The sequence below is a fragment of the Scomber scombrus genome, chromosome 5 (genome assembly GCF_963691925.1).
Source record: "Scomber scombrus chromosome 5, fScoSco1.1, whole genome shotgun sequence".
NCBI lineage: Eukaryota > Metazoa > Chordata > Actinopteri > Scombriformes > Scombridae > Scomber > Scomber scombrus.
This window is the reverse complement of record NC_084974.1, coordinates 11118750-11144458: the sequence shown is the minus strand read 5'-3', so window position 1 is coordinate 11144458 and position 25709 is coordinate 11118750. Positions and strand designations below refer to the sequence as shown.

General features: G+C 37.1%; 2 protein-coding genes and 1 pseudogene across 3 annotated transcripts; 1 reads left to right on the top strand and 2 right to left on the bottom strand.

Moving 5' to 3' along the window:
- Positions 1-3386: 3386 nt before the first annotated feature.
- Positions 3387-5102, bottom strand: LOC133980566 (GTPase IMAP family member 9-like; annotated as a pseudogene).
- A 2250-nt stretch (positions 5103-7352) lies between these two features.
- Positions 7353-14431, top strand: yif1b (Yip1 interacting factor homolog B (S. cerevisiae)). Of its 2 annotated transcripts, none has more exons than XM_062418771.1 (8): positions 7353-7486; positions 9322-9418; positions 10217-10346; positions 10518-10622; positions 10963-11099; positions 11308-11463; positions 11739-11832; positions 12796-14431. In XM_062418771.1, the coding sequence occupies exons 1-8, from the start codon at positions 7450-7452 to the stop codon at positions 12949-12951; spliced, it is 912 nt and encodes a 303-aa protein (XP_062274755.1). In that variant the 5' UTR covers positions 7353-7449; the 3' UTR covers positions 12952-14431. The 2 variants fall into 2 exon arrangements, with proteins under 2 accessions (XP_062274755.1, XP_062274754.1); XM_062418770.1 differs by having other exon boundaries at positions 9322-9424.
- A 253-nt stretch (positions 14432-14684) lies between these two features.
- LOC133980565 (probable E3 ubiquitin-protein ligase HERC6) lies at positions 14685-25709 on the bottom strand. Its single transcript, XM_062419324.1, has 23 exons — positions 25490-25709; positions 24008-24164; positions 23695-23771; positions 23048-23275; positions 22591-22682; positions 22372-22499; positions 22060-22214; positions 21505-21560; positions 21281-21372; positions 21119-21178; positions 20931-21027; positions 20648-20828; positions 20334-20485; positions 19732-19851; positions 19527-19625; positions 19204-19389; positions 18388-18528; positions 17847-18013; positions 17266-17332; positions 17076-17146; positions 16526-16709; positions 15752-15854; positions 14685-15634 (listed from the first exon to the last, which is right to left on the bottom strand). The coding sequence occupies exons 1-23, from the start codon at positions 25707-25709 to the stop codon at positions 15399-15401; spliced, it is 3069 nt and encodes a 1022-aa protein (XP_062275308.1). The 3' UTR covers positions 14685-15398.

The window sequence follows — 25709 nt, the reverse complement described above, 5'->3', positions numbered from 1 at the left end:
CCTAAAGTGTCAGAAACACAAAGTAATGGACAAACTTAGTTCCACCTCCTTACCTGTGCTGCCATCAGTGATAACTCCATGATCCCTGGGTCAATGGTCGCCAGCCTGAGTGTGCAGAGAGGAGCACGTATTGTTGGGAAGGAAGGAGCTCTGATGAGTATGAGGAAGGTCTCTAAAACTGTACTGTTATGTTTCGCTGGATGAGCACAGTCGTGGATGTGCTACATAATGACATAATGAATGAACGCTTTTTATGGTTCATGGGAGAGTTTACTCACTCAGCACATCTCTCTCTCTCTCTCTCTCTCTCTCTCTCTCTCTCTCTCTCTCTCTCTCTCTCTCTCTCTCTCTCTCTCTCTCTCTCTCACTCTGTCTCTCTCACTCACTCACTCTGTATGGATGTGTATGTTGGGGGGTAAACTCGCTCTTGAAGCATGCAAGGCAAACCAGCCAGAATTATTGATGCTGCTGGTGTGGCTTTTGCACGTAAGCTCTTTTGACACTGCTACCCACAACATACCCTGTAGCTACTTTTTTTTTTTTTTTTAAGCATAAAATATCCAAAAGATGGATTCTTGAATTATTGACTTTTTTTTCTTTTTTTTTAATCTATATACAAAAAATATCTTTGGGTATGCACACTTTTCCATTTCTTATGTCTATGCACTAATCTTGAATAACAAAGGGTTTACATAATGTAATTATTGGCTTCAGTAATGTATTTATATTAAATAAGTTGCTTCCCTAACCAGTTTTTCATGGTGTTCAACATCATGAGGTCAAGAGAAGAAGACTGAGCTTTCACTAGGCAATGTATACAAGTCATCAAATGGAAAAAAATAACAAAAACATCTCTTTAGTCATTCAACATTATTACATGATAAAATTACAAAAAAGTCCAGGGTAAAAGACAGCGTCTCAGTGCAGCTAAATAATCAAATACTTCAGCTTTGTGCATAAAAAAAGTTGCAAGTAAAGTAAAACATTTATTAATTCTTGTCTTTTTTGTCATCTAACAGGGCTTAACATGTACATGTATTCTTAAAAATAACTCAGCCAACAATTCAACCACTGCCAGATCAAAACACTGTGAGATAACACAAAATGTACAACTGTAAATACAGAATACATTATATCACTATATTTTTTTTGTTGCTTGTCTGTGCTTGAGATGAGCTTGTCTTAGTTGTTGAATTTAATTCCCAAAGACAGATTCACCCCGAGCGACTCATGTGTTTCCAGTGTCACAGCACACCAAGCTGTTAACTGTAGACCTCTATTCTACTCTGTGGCCTTTACAACAATTACTACCGCATGAAAAAAACCCTTAAAATAGTCCCTGTTCTGGCTTTTGTGTGTGTTACAAGTAAGATGGAGAAATGGCTGTACATGTATGTGCCCTACATACACATATGAGTATGTGGGCATGTACATGTGAGGCAATGTGTGGCTGTTTTATACACAGTGCAGTCCATTTAATGAGAGATGGTCATTTTCCCTGAGGGCTAACGAGTCCAGCTGTCAGCAGAGAGAGTGAAACACAAAGTCATTTTAAACTAAAGAAATGCGGGCTGATAGAGAGACCGATACATGGACAATTTGATGTTTCATGTGTGTGTGTTACACTGTAAATGATTACTGACAGTCCAAAATTAATTTGCCTGGATAGGTTGTGGGTTTTGTGTGCGAGTGTGTCTTTATATCATACAATTTTTCACAACACATCCACTTCCCGTCTACCAAAAAGCATGAATAGAAAAAGTACTTTAATATCATCATAGCATAAATGCACGAACACGGTCGACTAGCTTTCAAAAGCTCTCTTTGTCTGCTTTTACTGTGCACTTCCTTTTTGAGTTTCCTGTACATTGTGAAATGTAAAAAAAAATGTATATATATATATATATATATATATAAATGGAAAATCCCTCTGCTTTTAAAATAAGCACTGCATGTTTTCAGATGTACAAAACAACTGTGGTTTGCTGTTTAGGACACATACATGTTCTACAAATAATTAAAACAAAAATTATTTCAAAACCTAAAAAACGCCACTGCAGTAAATTGCCCAAAGAATGATGCTTTACAGTAGCTAATAACAATATTTTTACAACAATGTACCAAATGACAGTGTGAGGTTTCAGAGTGATGAACCTACAGAGAAATATCACCCTATTTTGCACTTCATTAAGGCTTTATGGCGCTTTATAGTCATTGTTTACCTGTCCAGCCGCAACTTTACTGTTAGTTATTCTGTTGTTGCCCCCAAGTGGCCAAAAACAGTTAATGCAGATTTAAAGATACATAAAAACCTGCATTAACAGATTTTTGGCCACTTGGGAGCAGCACAACCAGCTGTACAACATCGAGCAAACAGTTTCCTTCTTACACGTTCAATACACAGACAGATATTTGCACTCGTCTGGAGATTTTATTTCTTTCAATCTGACAAATCTATGTTCACCTACCACTCCCCTTTTAGCTATGTTTTGGTCTCCCTACCAACCCATGCGGGAAATATCAGCATTTTACCTGCTGAATTCTCCACTATGTTCACCTGTTTGTTGTTAACTTTATCTGTCTGTAGTTTGGAGCTAGGTAGATAGGGAACGGTGGATTTATCTGAGATCTTTGGTGCTGCCACTAAAGACACGGAGAGTGGTGAGAGTGTCAAAAACAGTAAAGTTGCAGGTCTAAAATCCAAAACAATTAGCTGAAAGACAAAGCTCTGTAACCCTGAGGAGAGAGTCTTGATTCTATATGAATGTATCACTACAAGCCTTTCGCATACATAATGCAATAATATTTTACATTGATTATATCAAACTATTGATTTGTTACTTTAAGTTACTTTACTATCTCTAATTATCATAATACATATGGTTGTTCTTGATTTTAATGCTGAGCAGAATCTTTGACTCAGTGGCCACTTCATCCAAACCTTTAGTTCAGCATAGTTCTGTTTGCAGCAGCTGGCTACACATACTTATTCATGTCTGTCATCGCATGTAATAAACAAGCAATGCCTTGCGACAAGGAAGTTAATATGACTCTGTCTGCTACTGAAAAGATTCAAATAAGTATAGTAGCAGAACTGACAATATCAAGCAATTGCTGTAACTGTATATTTTATTGTACGATGCATTTGTTTTTCAAACAAAGCCCAAAGCTTTTACTGCAATTGGTGCAATGACTCCCGCTAAAGTCCCAATAACTCCACCCACCACTGCTCCAGCACCAATGCAAAGTGGACCCCCAGCAGCTGCTGCAGCAGCCCCAATTGCCGTCCCAGCTTTGGCGGTTGTTACAATCATACCAGTTTCAGTGAATTTGTTTTTCTTCTCAGCCTTTTCTCTTGATTGTCTTTTATAGTCTTCATCCAGCTGCTATAGTTTGGCCTTCAGCTGTTCTCTTTCAAGTATGGACTTCAGTTTTGCTTCTTGTCTGCGTTTCTTCTCTGCATTAGCTTTCAAAATCATCTCCGCTTTTTCTTGGATTGCTCTTTCAGCCTCCTGTAATAGATCATTTGTATAAAATCTTCCACCATTATAATTGACCATTCTTTGTATCTTGTCAAGCAGCTGAGGTACCTGCGTATCATTGGGAACTGTGTTGTTAAAGACATGATACCGCCCATTACATTTTGCAACAAAATGGCTAAGTTTTGAACAGTGACTGATAAAAACTTCAACTGCGTCCAAGTTGTTCACCGTAAGTGAAGAGAACCACGGAGTAGTCTGCAGCTTTGTTCCTGAACACCATCTGTAGGAGTTCAACTGTCTTAAGTTCCTCCTCAGTGAATCTGTCCAACTTCATCACAATCAAGAACACATGGGGACCAGGAGCTGAGAGAGAGATGCACATTTTCAGCTTTCTGATCACCTCATCTTCTTTGTACTTTGTGTCATAAATCCCTGGTGTGTCAATCACTGCAACCCTGCATCCATTTCACACTGCATCCTTTTGACACTCTGATATCACAGAACATGGTGAAAGTACTGATGTAAAAGCCCCTCGGTTTAGGATGATGTTTCCCGATGCACTCTTCCCATTTCTTGTCTTTCCAACCAGTATGATTCGAATTTCCTCATTTGGATTCAAGTCTACAAAAGAATGTGGGTCTTTAGTAGTTGGCAGGATGAGTGAGATATTTAAAGTGCATGGGATTTTTGTTGTTTTCACAATTATACTCTGTCAGTAATGTGCTATTGTAGAATAACAACTTTGCTTTGCATGTGCTTTTGTCTATTATGAAAAATATTTGAAATACTGAATAAATGTGAATAAAATGCTTTCACTTGCTCAAGCACATCGTGTTTTGCAATGACAACAGTATTACATTGCATGTATTTTGTATACAAATGTATTAATTGCACATTAAGAAAAAAAAAAGGATTTAATGAAAAGGGACCTAACCCTAACCCAATCCCTATATGAAAAGCAAACATATAATATAGTATGGGCAATGTCAATATTTCCCATCTAAGAAAAAAAAAGTGGCATTTGCAACAAGTAGTAATGTAAAATGGAATTTTGTAAAGAAGTGTTTAAGATAAAATCAAATCTACTAATCTCTGTGAGAGAATTTGTCTGTTTTTGTCTTTTACTGAACCAGTTAAAGTCTTGATTTTGGGGGGAAGAAGAAAGACCTAGCCAAAAATGCAGCATAAAACTATTGTTACAACAATACATACAGTACAAACTACATAAGTAAGATATTACAATGTTGCAAACAAAATATCTGCTTAGATACAGGTAGCTGAATTTCCAAAACTATTCAAATAAAGTAAAAGCAATAAATTAGAAGCAAAAGCAATAGCACTGTTGTCCAGATTAGCACATAGAAGCAGGGAAAGTAATCAGCGATCAAAATATGATATCTGTAATATTGATCAAATGTAGCTTAAATGCTGTTAATAAGTCAACTGTATTATTATCTGCAATGAAAGATCACTACCATGAATTTTCATGCACAATGCAGAACATGTAGTGCGTCTCGGAAAAAATAAATTTGATTGCTGTATGAAGTTGAATAAACATGTCATAAGAAAAACAGGTAAAAAAGGAGGTTTACCTCTGCGCTCGACCCTTGCAGTTGCCATGTTCACAGCACCTATCTTCATTTGCCTCAGAATGCTGTCGCCTGTGTTTCAGAGATTTGGTGTTCACACAGATGTTTAAATCCACCCACTTATGAGAACTGATGCTTTTGGAGATACATACAGTACATTTCTGTTCCCCTTGTCTGCAGCTCTCCCTTATTGTTTGGAAGTCGGCACTGAAGGTGTGTCACATTCAGTCAAATGTGGCCTGATGACCGTCATTCACAATTAGAGAAAGAGGAAGCACAGAAATATGCTGTGACTTTGTTGCCAGGAACACAAATAAGTGTTACTGGAAAACTGCTAACTGAAAGTATGCTGATTGGCATGATAGTGATTCTGGAAATTTCCAGCCTTTCAAAAAAAAAAAAAAGATAAAATATCAGTGTATAAATATCACTGACAATCAGTGTTTTTAGAAAATAACAGCACTGACTCATTCACATACCTGTTCCGATTATGTGCCCTAATATATTTTTATGTGATTTAACGATTATACATTTATCAAAGGGAACTGGATGTAATAAAAGCTTGGATTTGCTTAACTTTATGTACTTTTATTGGTGTACTAAAGCTTGAATGTTAGGGAGTGTATTACAGGGTAAATTTATCATAATCTGAAGTGTCATTCCCCTACAGCTTTCCCTTTATCTCTGTTTCCTCCAAGACACAGTTTCCAGATCACAATTATGTTTTCTCGTTTATTGAGTTAAATGCAGTTGAGGGAGTCTTTCAGTTCCACGCACATGCCAGTTTTCCCCTTGTTATCTCAAACCATCTCTGGTTTCATACAGTTTAAAATTAAAACTATTTAAAACTCTTCCCTTCAGCTGCTTGTTTGCTTTTATTTTACTACATTAATCCTAAAAGAGCATCATATATTACTTTACTATCCCTATACAACAAGGCATACTCCAGACTAGACCTGGGTACTAGTTTTTGCTGCGGTTCAGTTTCAATATTATACTGTAGGTTTTGTGGCAGATTGGAATCAGTTACTTTTACACATTAAAATAAAAGCCTATGAAACAGTCTCAGCTATTAACCAGAACCAAGAGGAGAGAACACATTAGTCCAGTTTTAGCTGCTCTGCACTGGCTTCCTGTAACTTTAAGGGACTTTAAGGTCCTCCTCCCTCCATACAAAGCCCTTCATATGCTAGTACCAACATACTATTTGCCTTCAAGAACATTGCTGCTGGTTTATTGGAAATTCCCAGCAACAGCCGATAGAAAATCGTAGATGCACCCTTTGTCAATTACGCCTCAAAGCTATAGAACACGCTATCTTTAGCTATCAGGAAAGCCAGCTCGCTAAATATTTTTAAAACAAACCTGAAAACTTAAATCTTCACTTTTAGCGTCAGCCTTTAACTTGCTTTTCTATCAGCCATCTTCACACTGATGCACAATTGCACTTCATTTAAATGTTTTTTTTTAAAAATATATTCCATTATTCTTAACTATTTTGCTATTATTTCTCTTTTTTATTTTCCATCTTATACTGATGTTTGTTACATGTTTTATGTTCCTTTTATATCCTTTTAATGTGAATGTTATGCCTATTATGATTATGATTGTGACTGATGATGGTGATGACGATGATGATTATGATGATGACGATGACGATGTGATGGTGATGGTGATAGTGATGCCGATGATGATGATGATGATGATGATGATGATGATGATGATGATGATGATGATGATGATGATGATGATGATGAACATGTAACTGAATATATATATTGCTGTTTTTAATTATTTGAAAACTATATTTCTTTCATATTTGTTAAATAAATCGTGATGTGGTCACATGGGCTTAAATGGTGTCACAGTACCAATTAAATAATTAATACATTTTCAAATGAGAGATAAGATAAGAAATGATCTCCCTTATAAATCATGTCGGTATCCATGAAAAACACCTGAACTTAGATTTTGCCCTAAAGATCTTACCCTAAAAGCTGAAAACATTGGTTAGAAAATTAGAAAAAGTAATCAAGTGTAATAAGTTACATTACTTTGATTAATTAATTGAAATAGTTACATTACTTTTTACATTTTAAATAGGGTAACTAGTAATCAGTAACATATTTCCAAAGTAACCTTCCTAAACTGGTTAAAATGAGGAGTTTCTAGACAGCAGGTGGCAGCACTTATCCTCCAGGTCGCTTTGTAAACCATCATTAAAACTACAACAGAAGAAGAAGAGCGGGTTCACTTCCGTGTTAAAATCTTATGAATGAGCTTCAACTTCCCTCTGCAGCTCGCTAACTAGTCTCAACAGCTGCATCTCTGCTGAGTAAAGACGACAACCACCACAGCTACCATCAAATCAGCAAAACATGGATTACACTGCGGCTCAGAGTGGCTTCAGACAGCGTAAGTTACGTACGTGCTTTAATCAATACAAATCAGAGTCTTTTTTATAACTACATTCATGGCTGCGTGTTAAATTACATCTTGTGCTTGCTAGCTTTAAATCACACGTAAACGAAACTGAATGGTGACGTTATCTCTCTGTTTCAGCCACTTAACATAAATAAAGACGCATTTAAATGTAAAATGAACTACTGTAATTAAATACCAAACACTTGCACACACTGGAGATTATAATTAGCTCTGTCTTAGTGAACTAGGTCATCTTATTTTGCTTTCTGTGTAACCCTAACCCTCTGTTTGGACATTTTTAGCGGAGTGACTTTGTGCTCACAGACATTTAAAATGAATCCCCAGTGTTGTAATATAGTTAATTAACCTATAACGTGTTTGTACTGTAATGTTACGTCAACTAAAGTTAAAGTAAAGCTCCCAAATTGATCTGGATTAATGTTATTATAGGTCTATTTTAAGGGGGTTTGCAGGGTCATGAAATTCCTGAAAAAGTTATGAAATGAGAAAAAGTGTTTGGAAGTAGGTGAATGTTTTGGAAAAGTTTTGAATTAGGGATGACTCAATCTGATATCAAAGATAATGGATATAAGACAGGCTGCATGAACTTGGACCCCCCCACACACACTTTTACCTTCAGTAGATTAATTTAATATGAATATACTAATCATCAACTTCTACACTTTTAGTTTTTTAATATGTTCTAATATGTGATCTGGGGCCAAACACTTCCTCCGGATGTAATTATAATATGTATCCATCATTTAGCTAGATCAACATGTCAAAACACCTGTTAAAATGCACCAGAATAAATTAAATTACATCTACTCTGTTAAAAATGTTCTGGGGGAGGACCCTTTTTATTAAACCTTTGTTAAACTACTTAAATTAAGCCAGTAGCATGACATGATTTGCTCTTGTGATGAGTGAAGTAATGCGCTCACTTGTGCCTCAGGGAATGGAGATAAAAGAGCTGTGACTAGTTCAACACAGAAGCATTTGGGTGTTTGCAAACTGTGTATTGTATAATGTTCACATGAAGCCAGAGGCACTGTCATAAAATGTTTTCACTTTAAAACCCCAGTTTGTGTGCTACAGATGTTCACCACTCTGGACACCCTCTGCCTTTCACATTCAATTTTGTTAAAGACAGGTGTCCCTAATGGTGCGTGAACTATTATCAGTTAACAGACAACTCACCAACAGAGCTATGTGTCACAATTTTTATGATGGTTTATGTTTACGATATGCTGTCAGACAAGACTAGATCAGTAAACTCTGGTGATTTACAACAGGTAAAAAAAGCAAAAAGTTGTGGAGTAATTAATCCAAAGTTATCCTACTTTACAACTTGTGTGTTTATGTGTCTGCAGGAAATGATATAACACAGATAAATAACTGACAAATACCAAAACATCCACAGGTGCTGCTAATGGTCTTAACAGCTGTTTTCATATTGGTTTCATTCATTTATTTTACACAAATAGCAAGACACAAAAATAAACCCATAATACATTAGGATTGTGCTTAGCTGATGAGATTTTTAATCAAAAAAGGAGGAAATCAACAGAAAAGGGGGTCAGAAAGTTTATATTTGAGTTTTTGTCACCATTTGGTCAAGTATTTTGTGCACATTCGTTTCTCTGGTTTCTCTACTTGTTCTATCTGTTCTGCCTTTGCATTTGCTTGCTTTAATAATTCTGTCCATTTACAAATGCCCTACAATGTTAAAAAGTGATTCAAGAGATTCAGATCTACTCCTCTGTGTACATATCTATCTTTTTTTTTTTTTTCATAACCACCTTTGTTCCTTTCCTGTCACCCAGAGCCAGATATGCGTCAAAGAACCGGTGCTATGGATGGTTCAGATGGCAGCCAGCTGTTTGAGGATACGAGTGGAGTTGGATTCGGACCACAGACGGGGTACAGGTGCGATATCCGCCAGCTACGCAGAAGCTTGGCTGGATATTTAAGTGTTGAATCAAACTTTGTGGACTTACTATAGCTTTGAAATTTTCATTAGTCTTTATCTTTATTTAGTTTTTCAGTTTGCTTTTTTATTTCAGTTTAGTTTTAGTTAGTTTAACAAGTGATGAAGTAGTTTTAGTTTAGTTTTTATTTAGTTTTAGTCTTAGTTTTACTGTTTCAGGTATTAGGAGGAAAGCATTGATTAGTAGAAGCTGTAAAGGATGAAATAATAACTGACACTGAGGTAAAATTAGCTGTGTTTGTGTTTGTGTTCTCCCTACTGGTATTAGCCTCTTATTTCAAGAAGTCAAACTGAACACAATACAGTAAAAATAGAGAGAAAACTAAAACTAAGCTGATTTTATCTGCAATTCAGTTTAGTTTGAGTTAGTTGTGCATTGTGCAATGTTCATTGTAATTCTTCTTTTTATTTCAGTTAACTAAATTACTTTTTCACTGCTAGTTTTAGTTTTAGTCTTAGTTTTAGTTAACTATAATAACCTTGGTGTCAATGTTTACATTTTTTGTCTGAAGGACAGTCTGAAACATCAGACTTCCTTTGTCGATTAATCAGTTCATGTCCTTCAGAAGGAAAGTTTGACTCTTTGAAATATAATTTGCTTTGTGTTAATTCAGCTTCACCGTCATTTGCATCATCTCTTCACTACAGATGTGAATGTATGCTCGTATCAATTGTGCTGATAGATCATAATGCTCTCCCAGCTGATATGTTACCTTGTGTTTTGTTGACAGGAACCAGCCGGCCGGGCCTCAAGCGGCAGGTTTTGCTGGCCAGACCCTCCTGTCAGACCCCATGTCTAACCTGGCCATGGCCTATGGAAGCTCTCTGGCAACGCAGGGAAGGGAAATGGTGGACAAAAATGTAAGACTATTTCTCTTGAATGAATACTGCAAAAAATGACCAAGAAGTGTTTTAAGTTAACTTGTTTATATTAATAACCTGCCAGATACAAAATGCCAGAAACAGAAATTAAATAGTTTCCCAATCTGCTCTGAAGAGTAACACATGTCTCTATTTTCTTTCTTATTTCAGCTGGACAGGTTCATCCCAATTTCTAAGCTGAAGTACTACTTTGCTGTGGACACAGTGTACGTGGGAAAGAAACTGGGTCTTCTAGTTTTCCCTTATATGCACGAGGTAGGTCTGCTTACACCTGCTGAATGCACCCTTCTGGATCTGACAGTTTTTCCCATGAGAAGATAATCCTGTGCATGTGGGGAATATGTAGATTCTCTTTCATGGACCTCTGAGCTTTTGCTTATATGCAGAAAATAGATCTGCTTCTAATTGTGCATGAAATTGCTATAGTGCAAATTCCCTCCTCTACATGTACACAGTGATCTTTGAGACCGTATAGTAGTTGTTTCTTACTGGTCTACACATACACACCTCTGCATAGATATTTCTTTATGCTTTTGGCCAAGTTTAGTTATCAAGGATTAAGCAGGTTATAAGTGTGTGATCATGTGTGTTGTAGAACTGGGAAGTAAGCTACCAGCAGGATACTCCTGTGGCTCCACGCTTTGACGTGAACGCTCCTGATCTTTACATTCCTGCCATGGGCTTCATCACGTACGTGCTGGTGGCTGGACTGGCCCTCGGCACACAGAACAGGTACGAATACATCCATGTTTTTGTCAGTGTGATACGGCTGCCTGCAACAGTGGAAAATGCGCTATTATTTAATGCTTTATGAACAATTAAATCGATAAAACTAGTAGTGGCGTGGGTTTATGATTTTTCTACTGTCCAGTTATTTACATTTTAAAAATCTCCAGTGTATTTATCCAAAAAGGACTGAATCATTTTGTGGACCCCTCAGATTTTCTCCAGAGCTGCTGGGAGTTCAGGCCAGCTCAGCATTTGTGTGGCTCATCATGGAAGTACTGGCAGTCCTCCTGTCGCTCTACCTTGTCACAGTTAACACTGACCTCACAACCATAGACCTGCTGGCCTTCTCTGGCTACAAATATGTTGGGTATGTATATTTTATGTGTTGTTGTACAAATGTTTACCTTCATTCACACCCACCTCTCCGTCTGCTGCCCCATACCTCATTTTGCTCATTCTGTCATAATATTTGTAATACTTTTCCGGTCTTTCTAATCACATGATAAGGCTTCTAATAGTCAATTTCTCCTTTGGAAGAAAGAAAGTATTTTGACTTATGTTTCCTTTTCTTAGTGTAATAACTCAAATGTTATTGCAGCTGAATAATGACCGTGTGTCTCCATCTTCTCCCCGTTTCTTCAGGATGATCGTAGGTGTAGTTGCGGGACTGTTGTTTGGGAGGCCAGCATATTATCTCTCTTTACTGTGGTGCTGTGTTGCCATCTTTGTCTTTATGGTGAGTAGCAACATGAACTTTTTTTATTATTTAAATTAATATATGAACTTATATGCATGCTCACCTTGGGGCAGAAAACTTACCCCTGGACACCATTTTGAGTTTTTTTATTTTCAGCTCTTCAAAAGATGCCACATGTTAATAGATAACTGGATGCTCAGCTAAGATGGCACATACACACAGCAGTAATAATGTACGCTATCCTGGAGTACACCAGCACATTTGTTTTTTCCACAAGTATGTACAGAGATGCCCTCAACCTCAATACTGAGTGCCAGTATCAAATTCCTGCAGTCTGCCAGGAGATTGTGCCAGAAACTAGCTCTACTGTATGCCAGATGTCTAGTGCAGAAATGTGTTATATTAGATGCCTGAACACTTACAACAGTTATGTGCTTTGTGCTGGAAATAATGTTGAAAATGAAACATTATATAGTAAGTCTTTTGCAATCCACTAGCTCCATACCTCTGAGTAATAAATGCTGTTATTGGTCCTCTGTTCTGACCCCTGTCTGCACACTCACATGCACACACACACACACACACACACCATAAAATAATGCGCAGACAGATAAACACATATCTGTCTGCACAAATGCAGTTAAAAACATAATTGTACAATCACTCATTTGTAAGTTAATCTCAAATTCCTCCAACAGTTTAATTTATTATTCATACACCTTTCATTCACTTATTGAACTACCTTTTTATGTTTGACATAGATTTGTATGGCTTTTTTAATGTCTTTCTTTTTGAGATAGAAGAATGCATGCAAAGGTCCATGGTGAACAATATGAAATGAAATTTGATGAATGTAATTATACAAAAAAGATCCTAGAATTGAAATCTCCAAAGCAAATATATTGTTAATCCATCTCATGTCATCTGGTAGGAGGATACCTCAGTTAATACATACACTTGTCTGTTGATTAAAGAATATCTTTCCGGGGTTTCTCTCCTCAGATCCGTACTCTGCGTCTGAAGCTGTTATCTGAGGCGGCAGCAGAGGGGAGGCTGGTGAGAGGAACCAGGAACCAGTTGAGGATGTACCTCACCATGTCTATAGCAGCGGCACAACCCATCTTCATGTACTGGCTCACCTACCACCTCATCAGATAAAACCAGGAACACACGCATAGACACACACACACACACACACACACACACACACACACACACACACACACACACACACACACACAGACCTATAGCAGTGTAGAAGATGAACTTGGCTGTCAAAATGCCGTCTCGTCCCCTAAAAACACAAACACATACATCGATGAAGCTGGACTTGAATGAAACACACACTGGACGCAGTCGTCTGGGTAATATCTCATGAGTCCCAGACTTAAAGACAGAAGTACACATTAACAAGACTCACTCCATCTATGCATGGAGCAGAACAACATGCTACAAGACGATTAAGAGAAGATCTGGGGCTTTAATGTCTTTTCTCTCAGAGCACAGCTGCATGTCATTGCTATTGCCTTTTTGTTTTTGTCTTTTTTTTTTTAAATGTAATGTCTCCAAAACATTTGTAGCAAGTGGCTTTAAGTTGTTTTTTCTATACTGTGTAATTGTTTGTTAATTATGTTTTTTAGGCATATTTAAGTATCTATGTTTGTTTGTAGTAAATGTTATTACTGAGTCTGAAATCTCATACAGGGATTTTTTCTGAGCCGACAGAAGAAAAGCACACTAACCTCACACAAACCGTCCATTTAGCGAAAAAAGGAAAACAAAAAGTTTGAAAGTGATCAGCTGCTTTCGACTGGAATGACTTCTTCTCTGGTCTTTTATGTTTGGTTTGTGGGTGAGGAAATACCTGTTCTGTCATCTGGACTATGGTCTGTACGTGTGGGTGCAATACCACCTCCATTTTTATCTGTTTAATCTGTCTTTTTTCGTATGTGCTTTGTTTACATGTATAAGCTTTGCTGCCTGACAACTCTTCAATAGAAATATCAACTGTGTAAGCCGCGATGACATGTCAATGTGATTTTGATATCCTTTTAAAATTCAAGTAAATTATTTACTGCTTTTCATATTGAAAGTCAGATGGAATAAAGAAGGTAAAGAGATGGTCTGTTCTGTGAAAATTGTCTCCTTGAGATACTTGAAATATATCAGAATTGCTTTCATTAATGTGCTTGTGGATCATATAATGTCACTATAAAACATACTGTTTATTTTTGTTTTATGTAGCCAGTCTTAACTTTCAGTCAAACCAGGGTTGAATCCACTTTATATATTGATTCAGGAACTTCTTCAAAATTCAGGATCTTTGCATTGTCCTCAGATTAAACTTGCTTAAATGCTCATGTCAGTTAAGAGGTGCCAATAAACTTTTTTTCCCAAATGTTGTGACAAGTTCTCATTTAAATAGAAACAATAAAGCTGCAGCGTCTCATTAAGAACAATTATTCTGTGTTGCAGGTGATTAAAAAGACATTTTTGTTGTGATTCATTATGAATGGACCCCAGCTTTTGTGTCATATTATACTGAAAGCACACAAACTGTCAAATCATTGAAAAGCTGACTGATACTGTTAAGGTGAATAAAGTCTGATGGTGATACTCAGGTGTGAGCCGTGTTCAATGTTTTTCTCAAGTGTGATTTTTTTCTTTTTTTTTAAATTTCAGAAAACTCCTGCAGCTAACGGATTCATAATGAACAAGTTACAGAGGAGGAACCCTTGAGTACTGAAAACTACAATTTAATCTTATCTTTTCTAAATGAGCCCTGATCTGTTTGTGTTAAGTGAAATGTTTGCATGTTTTAAATGTAATGTTGGTATAATACCTGCTATTAACTACAAGTACATAGTTTAAGTTCTGCCCACTGCAGAGTGTAACAAACCAATTCATCCTGTACTTTAATGAGAACAACAAAACTTGTTTTAAACATAATTTTATTTCCAACATAAATTACAAGCCAGAAAATACTGATTCAACAGGATATTCAGCTACAAATGGCAGAATAAAATAAATTTCCTGAATTATACACATTTCAGTATTGCTATCCTTCTTTAATGACGCAAACATATTTGAAGATTTAAGCTTGTATATATAAACTTAAAGCTGAGAATGTCATGATACAAAGTGCCAGTGAGTGACATTATTGTCTCAGTGTTGCAGAAGTGTGAATGTAAAAGTAGAAAGAAAAAAAAAAAAGATTCTGGATACAGTAATTTTCTAATGCATGATTATAGGTTTTATATACTCGTCTTTAATGTTTTCTACTTGTGCATTTTTATGTCTGTGAATCAATAAATCCGAATAAATATGAGTTAATACAGAGTCTAAACCTTTTTTAATAGTTATGTAATACCACTAAACTTATCTCAATGTGAAAAACATAAATCAACAAGAATTCAAATGAAGGCAATTATAATGAACGCTAACTCTATTACAGCCCAGCTCCTGGTTATAACTTAATTTGTATCATTAAACTACAGTCTATATTTAGAAGGAATGAAAACATTATATGTGGCAGATTGTACAGATAAATAGTCCAAAACTAACAGAAAATAAGAAGGACTGTTTTTAACATAGCCCTTGCTTCCTCAGCCTGTAATGTCTCGTTTCTTCGAGAAGCCTCTGTTGTGATGAATAGCGTGAAGAAGCCTCTCATGCATTGTTCTCTCCACTGGGTATCTCTTGTAGATGGGAAGTAATAAAAGGCAATGGCAGGTGAGGGATTCTGGGAAGTGGATTTCAGAGGAATCGGGCAACGCGGCGACTCTCATCTTGATGCTCTCCATCCCGAGGAAAGGTACACGATCAGAACCTGTGAGGAACACTGACGAAAGCAAGGAAGAGATCGTGTTAAATGATCTGATGGAAGTGATAAATGGAAGCATCTTTGATTAATTAAAGATAAAGATTGTTTTCTCTCTCCTGATATAATAATACTTACACAGGAATTTTTTCTTTTCCTCTGCTGTCAGTTTCTCAAACACCTCCCAGAAGGTCAGGATGTTTGAATGTGCAGCGTGGTACTCTCCTTCGTAAACTGTGTTCTAATTGGAAAAATAAAAAGTAAGAAATGTAAACAGAAATCTAACGAGGTTTCTTAATTATAGGTTCACGCTCGTGGTTTTCCCAGTACATAATTTATAATTGCTGCATAACAATTTCCAAAGCATACCAAGTTTTAAATTTGATTTCAGTTCATATTTGTGCAGTATAATAATCAGTTTAACTTTTTATGGGTAGTTAACCCATCACCTAGCATTAAGTCATTAAGTTGTTTGGTTGATTGTGGGGTGATACAGTTTGCTATAAGCTATAAATCTAATATAGTAAAACTACTGTATGTGAAATCACCAATATGCAATTCATTCTCGAGCTGTGCTGTCAGATCAAATCAAACAAGAAAACAAAAAAGGAAGATGATTTAAAAGTCCTGGATGACTTCACTACAAGCACACAAACAAAAAGTTTCAAATGAGTTCCTGATCAAATCGGATTTATATGTGCATATATTAAATCTTATTTGGTGTAATATGTTCTTTTTTATCGTTTGTCTAACTATCTCCATTCTGAGCATCTGTGTGTAATGGCAGAGCACAGGATTTTATTGATTTGTGTGGAGATCTACTTAATTGCAGATTGTACTCTTTTATCCTCATTAAATTCTTCGCTTTCTTCAAAGTTCAGAAGTCAAAACCTCTTGCACTTTTCAGCTGACCTGTTTGAACACTTCCCAGTCGTAGTTTTCTTGTCCCACCATCACTGCTTGCAGCTCCTCTGGCTGGAAGAAATCTACCACGTCCATGTCGCACACCTTGAAGAACCCTCTCTTGAACTCTTCGAACACTCGCTCCACCGATTTGTTGAAGGCATAGTTGACAAAGGCCGCTACAAACTCTTTCCTATTAAAAAAAAAGTTGCTCCAATCAAGTCTGTCGTCTACACCACTGCAATGAACAGTATCACAGTATGTCCTTTCTTTTAAGTTTGTATTTAATGTTCATCATGTAATCCAAGAGTAACTCCAAGGTGTGGAGTAGTATCTGCATGTATTCAAGCAGGGATTTTAAAAGGTAACATGCAGTATCCTCCCCAGAGTGATGTAATGTTACATATTTGAAATGGTTGCAGGGCATGCACCCACTTAAAGAACTTTCAACAGCTAGATGGCAGCAACAGCAGGATTAAGCCAACATGAGGAGTGGTAATTTTGGGTTAAGTGTTGTGCAGATTGTTACATATACTGTAGTTTCTCTTCATGAACATACTTGTTTGAATCTGTGACCAGTTTTCCAGGTTCTTTTGGATCAAGCTCAACTTCTTCACCGGTCCAATGCACCTGTAAAGAATAATAACTATATTGAGACTGGAATACTGCAGCAACACACATTTGCATTAGAGATGGAATAACACTGGGAGTGATCCCATCTGTAATTATTGAGAGATCAGTTAACCTACAGTGAAAGGAGTCTCCATCTCGGCAAGTACATCAGGAGTGTAGTCCTCTAATATGCAGCGCATACTCCTGAAGACAAACATTTGAAAACAGACTAGATCAGACCTCTGCCTCTTTATGATAGGAGATAGGTTCAGGTTTGTTTTTGTTGTGGATTATTAAAAGACCTCAAATAGATAATCAGGTAAAACCTCTCTACATGGTGAGACATAGGCTTTGTTTCAAGGAGCCAAAGAGGTTGGGTAACACTTCACATGCAACATTTGAAGTATTTTTATCCATAACTGCATGGTAAGCGCCACAATTTGTCATTATTTCCAGTCTACTTGAGGCATGAGATATAACATTTGGTGACATAAGAATAGCTGTAGATTTAAATAACATCAACCAAACCAATCATTTCCTCACTTTCTTTAAAAAGTAGCTAAAATATTTCCATGTTTGTAATACAGGTAATTCCTATTTCTTCTTTCTTTCTCTCCTTTTACAGTATTGTGTGCAGTGATTCCTTCTTACATAGCCACAGTACATGCAAATACAAACTGCAAACCAGGTCTGTGGTGCATTTTTGAACCCATCTTACTCTCCCACTACAGGATCAAACTCCTTCAGGTCATCCAGTGAAGGTTTGACACTGCACAGCTTCTTGAAGAGAACCAGCGGGAAGCCCAGGTGGATGATGTTGTAGTTGTAGAGAGCCAGACCACACAGGACTCCAAACAGGAAATAATGCTTCACCTCAACTTTTGGCTTGGGGACAAATTAATAATAATGGTTTAGTATTAGTTAATAACTGTCTACGTTTTTATGAAGGATGATGAAGTCAAATATATACAAATATGTTTTTCTTTAACTTTGACCACATCTCCAGCTGTTTTGGATCAGGGTAAAAAACTGTAAAATGTTACATTCATTAATGTGTGTTAAAACATTTTTTTCTTCACATCTGATTACAGCCTGCAGTTTTACAGTAATCAGCATGCATGTACATTATATTTATATATGTTAAAATCATTTGTAGCCACAAATAACCTAATTGAATAGTGTCAGGCTGCGTATAGAAGTACTTCAACAGAGAAACAATGGCAGAAACAGGTTAATTCTCTTTAATTAGCGAGTCTTACCCTGGCAGGGAACCAGGCCAGAGTCTTGCTCTCGTTGTAGATGAACATGTCAGACTTGGGATCCATCAGGTTGTTAAACAGGTGGAGGAAGAAGTCCTTTTTGTTGACATTCGACACCTTCCTGTCATCTGAAAATATGACCTAGGATAAATAGAAACATATTTTTTTTAATACCTTGCTGGAGCTGTGAGAATAAACTGAATTAGAACCCACTCAGATTGTAAAAGACCTTTACAACGATGTAATGCTCAGAGGTTTGACATTTTGTGTTTGGCTCTGCTATGCAAATATGTCAATACATTTCTTCTCACCCACCAACTAAAAGTCCATCTTAACATTTCCACCATAAAGACATGATGTGGCTGACAAACATCATAAACTTCTTTACATAAACTGGATGTGACTCTACATTTCTGTCTGGACTAGCTCATCAAGCAGACACGTACAAATTCAAAATGACTAACTGTGACAGCTCGTCTTCATGCAATCCTTTAGTTACTATAACCGACAAGCCGAGCTTTCTACTTTGGACAATAAAATTTCACATTATTTTAGTTATTTTATTACAGTAAAAAAACATATTTAGTAATTGTTACTTGTATGTACTTGCAGTTTTTGATGCATATTCCTGCTGTCCAGTTACCTCCAATTTTACCTTTAATTTTTTACTTTATTTGGTAATTTCGCCTTATGACTTCACAGGAAGAAAGTGACTTTATGTCTCTCTTATGAACTGAATAGAATAGAATATACTGCACAATAACAACATTTAGCTCCTGAACACTTGAACTCTCAAAATCTTAATGACATACTTACCAAAAGCTCCCTTTTGAAGGCGCAATGATCTGCTGCACTGAGCTGTCTGAATGTGTCGTCCACCAGGTGAGTTCGTCTCAGAGTCAGCTGGAAGACAGGGGCCGGAGCAGAGGGTGGAGGTTTTGCCAACAATTGGTCAGACCTCACAAAAGCCTGTTCCTGAACGAACTCGAAAAGCTCCGCTTTCTGTAATGACAAAAAACTTATTTTTCATCAAGAAATCCCCCACTACATGTAAAGCATACTTTAATATAATGAGACAGTGAAATAAGGACATGGAAGTTCATGTTTATGACATTTTTATTTCTCAGTGCATACTATACCTTCATTATGTGTGCAAAGATGTTAAAGACCGCCACCTTGCAAACCAGATTGAACAGGAACGGGTAGCGACAGAAGATGGCGGGTGTGTTGTCGTCGTCCTTCAAAGAAGATATAGATAGTTTAAGAAATAATGTGAGCAAAAAAAAGAAAATTAAAAGCACTGAATCACCACACTGTCATGTCTGTTGTACTGCATGTTTTCACCTCCACTTTAGAAAACGCAAGCCAAAGAGCTACGTCCTCCACTGGCTGCACACTTCCACTCAACTCCTCTACGTAAAAGGTGCTCAGTGGGACTTTGTAGGACTTTCCAGCTTTGTTTGCCTGTGAAAAAGTATAAACATTACAGTACATAGATATAATGTTTTTCATTCAGTAAGAAATAAATACAATCATTACTTAATACCCCATCAGGCCAGGCCATCAATGGACAATGATGGTCAGACAACATGCAACTTCATCACCTTGAGCTCTTGTAACTTATGATTAGTCAACATTTATAGGCTAAAGAATGAGCCAAAGAATGAGCCAATTGAATAAAACAGATGGATGTATTTTCAGTTGTCATGTGACATAACTGAACATATATCCGTTAGAAAATGACAGACCTATGCTCAAGAAAATACATACATTTCTTCTTCAAAAGGAAGAACATTTCTGAAAAATTCAATATTATCAACTCACTCAAAAGCCTGTATTTTGGGGCTTTTTTGTCTTGATTTTTTTTAAATTTTCATATTTGATTACAAACTGGTAAACATTTCATAGATTTGGACTTGAAATTTTAAAAAAAACATAGTACTGACTTTGTAGAGTAGCTTGAGGGCTTCCAGCAGGAATTTGACTCCTGGGTTGTGAGTCACCAAGAGGCCATTTCTTAGCATAAAGCCGAGGGCATTTTTGAACACTAAGATGTGCTTCATCAATATGGAGGGTGTCAGGGAAGACCAAAAGCTTCCTGCACAAAAAAAAATACAACTTACAGTATGATCATGCATCAGGAACACAACTTATTAAAGAGCAAAGTAGAGTTAGATGTATATAGTTTGCAGCTTTTGTTTGGATAGGTTGTTTCCAAAAAGAGTTTAAAGAAATAAAGTTTGATGGAGTTGTTGTTTACTTAATGTTTTCTGAGTCTTCTCGCTCATTTTTTCTATGACGATAGCCAAAGGCAACGCCCCTGTCATGGCGTTAGAGTCCTCTTGAAGAAGGGGGCACGTCAGCAGAATCAGGATGATTTCTGGTGATTTTAGCTGATGCATCGAAGCAACAAGCAAGTCCATCAGGAGGGCGAGGTTCACCTGCATGGAAAACACATTCATGAGGTAACACAGCAATATTTACAAGTCATTTCATGAACAATCTGAATGATGTGTGAAAATCATTAAATGGATGTTCTTAACTGATTTTTTGATCCATGGTATTGCCAGGAGCTGGTCGAAAGTTCGGCTCACAGCTTCAAGGTCCACAGTTAAGTCACCTGCTTCTGATGAGAGCCCACTGACAACAACAATAAAACAGAGCATTAAAACAAAGTAAACTACTATCATCATAAAAAAGCAGCAGGCAAAAAAAAAAAAAAAGGACTCACTCTGCTTTTGTAAAACTTGCAACAAGACTTGAACTTGTGAGAAACATTGAGGCGATTTCTCTGTTGGATAAAGAGAGAAATGCATTGAGGGAGCCATCTAAACCCTGCAGATATTGAGTGATATTTATTATATACATATGTACAATAACAAACAGTGATGACCTCTTTGCCTCTGCGTTGCCTTCTTTCATTGACAGCCATTTTTTCAGCTTTGTCTCATCAAGCCGCCCAGTTAGCTGATGTCGCTCCAAGCTCTTAAAGGACAGAAATTAGACTTCAATTCAACTTTTGAGGCATGGGGACACTCCAGGTGACTATCAGTTTAGGCATTAGTATATTTCTATGGAAATCATTAAAAACATAAAAAACATGGTTCTTCATATTACCTGAGTTGCTGAGGGGTAAGCGAAATTCGTATTCCACCCAGCAGATATTGTCAAGCCTGTTCAATGGAAGAAAAAAATAAACAGATGTGTCATTTAAAATCTGTCATTTGTATCTGCATGTCTTTTTCTGTTTAACATAAACCAATATGTGACAGAAACATTAAAAAAAGAATGAAAAAGGAGTTGTCAAATTCAATATACTCAAATATAAAATAAAGTCACACTATCATGTCTGTTGTACTGCATGTTTTCACCACCACTTTAGAAAATGCAAGCAAAAGAGCTACGTCCTCCACTGGCTGCAAACTTCCACTGATCTCCTCTATGTAAGAGGTGCTCAGTGGGACTTTGTAGGATCATCTAAGAATTATAAACACCTTTGACTGAATAACTTCTTCCAGTGACCAACATGTTACTGCTACTGTGGAAGTGCCCTGCATCTCATGAGATAATTACAGATTTTGAAGGAAAACAACACTGAAAACAGATCCACCCCAACCTGCCTTATTAAAATCAGCTAAACATCACATTGCCCATTCATACATAAATACATACCTGAGGGAACGGCTGCTGCACTGTCAGTGATCCATGGAAGTTGTACAAGAGTGGGACTCAGACTGCCCCCTGAAAGTCCAGTCCCAATTTGACCTTTAACCCCACTGCCAAAAGCCCACAGCTGGCCTGAGGAGCCTAAAACCAGAGTGTGACGCCTGTAGAAAAAAAGAACCAATTTACTATTTTAATAAGAAACTTAATATGACATTAAAGTATTCCACAAAGTTATTGTAAACTTCATCTTATGATTGTGTCATTTCACAAATGGCCAAATTAAGGAAACAGTATCAGTTTTGGTGTTTACATGTTTACCTGCCACATGCAACCTGTGAGGCGGGTCCATCCAAACCATCAACTAGTCTGGGTCTCACTTCATTAACAGCAGAGTTGTGACCAAGCTGACCGTGGGTTCCCTCTCCAAAAGTGAAAACCTTGCCCTCCTAAGAATCAGAGCATCACACAATAACATGAACTAAAGAGACACAGCTGCAGGTTGTAGCACCGTAGATTAATTCGTTTGAAAGTTTGTACCTTTGTTAACACGGCAGAGTGAGCCTCTCCACAACTTATGAAGGTGACACCCAGAGATCTGAGAGCAGGTACCATGCAGACGTTGAATCTACCTGTTAATGATGATAAGAAATGAAAAAACAAGGAACACCATGTTTAGTTTAAAACAATAATGAGTTTTTAATATTTTAGATACCTTTCGTCCCCTTAAAAAGTTCTACATTGTACATTGTGTGACACAATGATGTTCCATTTTTAATATTAATTATATTTCTAATTATTAATTTAACTTTTTTTGACACGTGTTGAAATAGCAGTAGTCATGATTTATTTTTTTGGCTGTGAGAATCAAAACCAGAATCAGAATCATGTTTATTGTGTGCACGCTCAGTATACGTGGGATTAAAAATACCGCTCTCTACAGTTCAACAAACAAGACACTACTAACAAGACAGGCCTGAGTTTGTGAATGAGATACCCTTCTCATCAACCCTGTTGAGACCAAGTTGGCCCTCTTTATTGGCCCCGCAGCAGTACACCAGGCCTGAGAGTGTGAGGAACAGAGTGTGGGTCGCTCCAGCTGATATCTGCTTTACTGCTACGCCGCTCAGAGCGCACACCAGGACAGGAGTGTGCTGCACTGACACCTCCTTCCCTAGACCCAGCTGGCCGTGACTGTTTAAACCCCACGAGAAGACATCTCCTCCTAAACAATGGGAAACAATACAGAAATGCGTTTGTCAATTTGTCATATTCAGCAAACTCATTTGCACACACAGTACATTACAAATAGTTTTAATGAAGAGCTTCACATTAGCATATGAAGGAGTTGTCCTCTGCAAACACATTTATGATCATTATATAAATCTAATCAGACCATATGCTCTATTAGTAATCCACGAGTGAACCTGTGGTGCATTTTTTTTTAAACCTTGTTCTTATCTTGAGATTATGCTCACAAAAATGTGTGAGCAAAACACGATCACAGGTGCAATGTGAGTGTTGGGATATTAAATAAGCTGCTCTGACTCACCACACCATTACATTAAACCATCAAGCTGTGAAACTATAGAGTGTTTCACGCAAACATACTGACAGATCTTATCTCTGTGTTCAGGATCTTACCTCTAGTCAAAGCCAAGGAGTGGGAGTTTCCACATGCAACCTGAATCACTGGTACTGCCATAGGCAAAGGCACCTGACTGTATGTTAAGAAAAGACAAGACATGACACGATAAGAATAAAAAATAATAAATGCTAATAAAATAGACTAAGCAGTCAAGTTAATGTAATTCAGTCACTATTCATTATATTACATTACAGTACTTGGGCTATTTACAATACATGAGATGATAAAAGGTTAAGCAATTTAAAAGATATGTGATGAGATATAAGATGTGTTTAAGCCATCTTGGACATCTATAGAATGAGATCTTGCCTTGGTCTGTGACTGTTGTGCATTTGATTCGGTGACATCCCTAGCTGGCCATTTTCTTCCTGTCCCCAGGAGTACATGCATCCAGATGCACATACAACCAGAGAGTGGTCCTGACCACAAGCCACCATCACCACCTCACCCAGTCCCTGCACAAGACCTTACACAGGATGACAGCCAGAGGAACACACACAAACACATGAACGTCAATCGGGAAATAATGGGTTAAAAATACACATCAAGACATAATACATGAAATGCAATACTGTACAATAACTGGATAAAGATGTGTCATAATGAATAAAATACAGACATAAGCCTTAGCATGACAAAAAAAGGTGTTTATTGTGATGGAAAACAACTAAGTAGCTTCACTTATACTATTAAATACTGTACTTATGTACAATTTTGAGGGACTGACTATTTTCATATTATGCTTCATTATACTATATTCTATTTAGTTCATTTCACAGCTATATTTATTAGTTACTTTGCACATTACTATTTTACCTTTAAACAAACCATATCATGTACACATTTAATATGATGTGTTTATTGTCAAACACCAGTACATAAAGCAGTTAAATGAGCTCCAGCTACAGCACTAAACTGCTTTTAATTGTATCAATAATCAAAATCCAATAGTACACTACAGGATCTATATAATAATACAAAGACAAAGGCTACACAGTTCAGCACAAAGAGTACTCCACCTACATTTTACTGACGATATTTGAGCAAAATATCAGAATTTCTGTGCTCACTTTATTCTGCAGTTTACCGACTAAACATCAAAGCTAAGTATACTGAATGCAACTCCACAGTATTAATCCAGATGACATATTCAGGGATGAACAACAAACTCCTGAATGCCAAACTTTCCCACTTGCACATGAAGTCAACGCACTCTGGTTAACTTTCATAACCTGGACTCACGAGAGAGAAACGAAACTGAAACAAGCCTCAGTTAATTAATCTGCGTTATAATGTGTGTGCGTATACTGTATATGTATGTTTGTGTGTGTGTGTGTGTGTGTGTGTGTGTGTGTGTGTGTGTGTGTGTGTGTGTGTATGTGTGTGTGTGTGTGTGTGTGTGTGTGTGTGTGTGTGTGTGTGTGTGTGTGGCAATGATAAAACACTGTATGGATGCTGTAAATTCGTGTGAGGCTCACAGCTGAAAGGAAAGTCACAGCCTAAAGTGAAACTATTGATAGATTAATGAAAAGGAACCAAACAAAGTTACATAATGCAGTAAGTTTGGCATGAGTCATGAGGGAAAAAGAAAACTAATGTATAAATGTTGCACCAACGTTATTTTAGTTACGTTAGTTATGCTATTTTAGTTGTTTTTAATTATATCTACAATTCAACTTCAAAAAAATATAAAACATAATTAACATTACATTAGCAGATATTTATTGTAATGTGGACTACGGTGCTGCCTTTTCTTTTTTTCTTTTATTTAAGAAACACATCATTACCTACCTGGTGTCCTTTCATCTTTATCACTCTGTCTTCCAAGTTGTCCCTGTGAGTTGTGCCCACAGGATAAAACTTCCCCATCCCTGGTGAGGAATAAAGTGTGTCTCTCCCCGCAGCAGACGCCTGTGATGACAGATCGGACTGACCAGGACACGGGACTGAGAGCAGACTGAGGTCCAAACTGTCCACTGGAGCTGTCCCCCCAGCAGTACACCTGCGCCAT

Bases quoted from the DNA above. Each gene is read 5' to 3' on its own strand.
- yif1b (XM_062418770.1), top strand. From the start codon at position 7,450: ATGGATTACACTGCGGCTCAGAGTGGCTTCAGACAGC. The intron at 7,487-9,321 runs GTAAGTTACGTA...CCTGTCACCCAG, and splicing joins TCAGAGTGGCTTCAGACAGC to AGCCAGATATGCGTCAAAGA. The intron at 11,833-12,795 runs GTGAGTAGCAAC...TTCTCTCCTCAG, and splicing joins TTGCCATCTTTGTCTTTATG to ATCCGTACTCTGCGTCTGAA.
- LOC133980565 (XM_062419324.1), bottom strand. From the start codon at position 25,709: ATGGCGCAGGTGTACTGCTGGGGGGACAGCTCCAGTGGACAGTTTGGA. The intron at 21,028-21,118 runs GTGAGTCCTTTT...TGTTGTTGTCAG, and splicing joins GCAAGTTTTACAAAAGCAGA to TGGGCTCTCATCAGAAGCAG. The intron at 18,529-19,203 runs GTAAGTATGTCA...TATTTATCCTAG, and splicing joins CCTTCAAAAGGGAGCTTTTG to GTCATATTTTCAGATGACAG.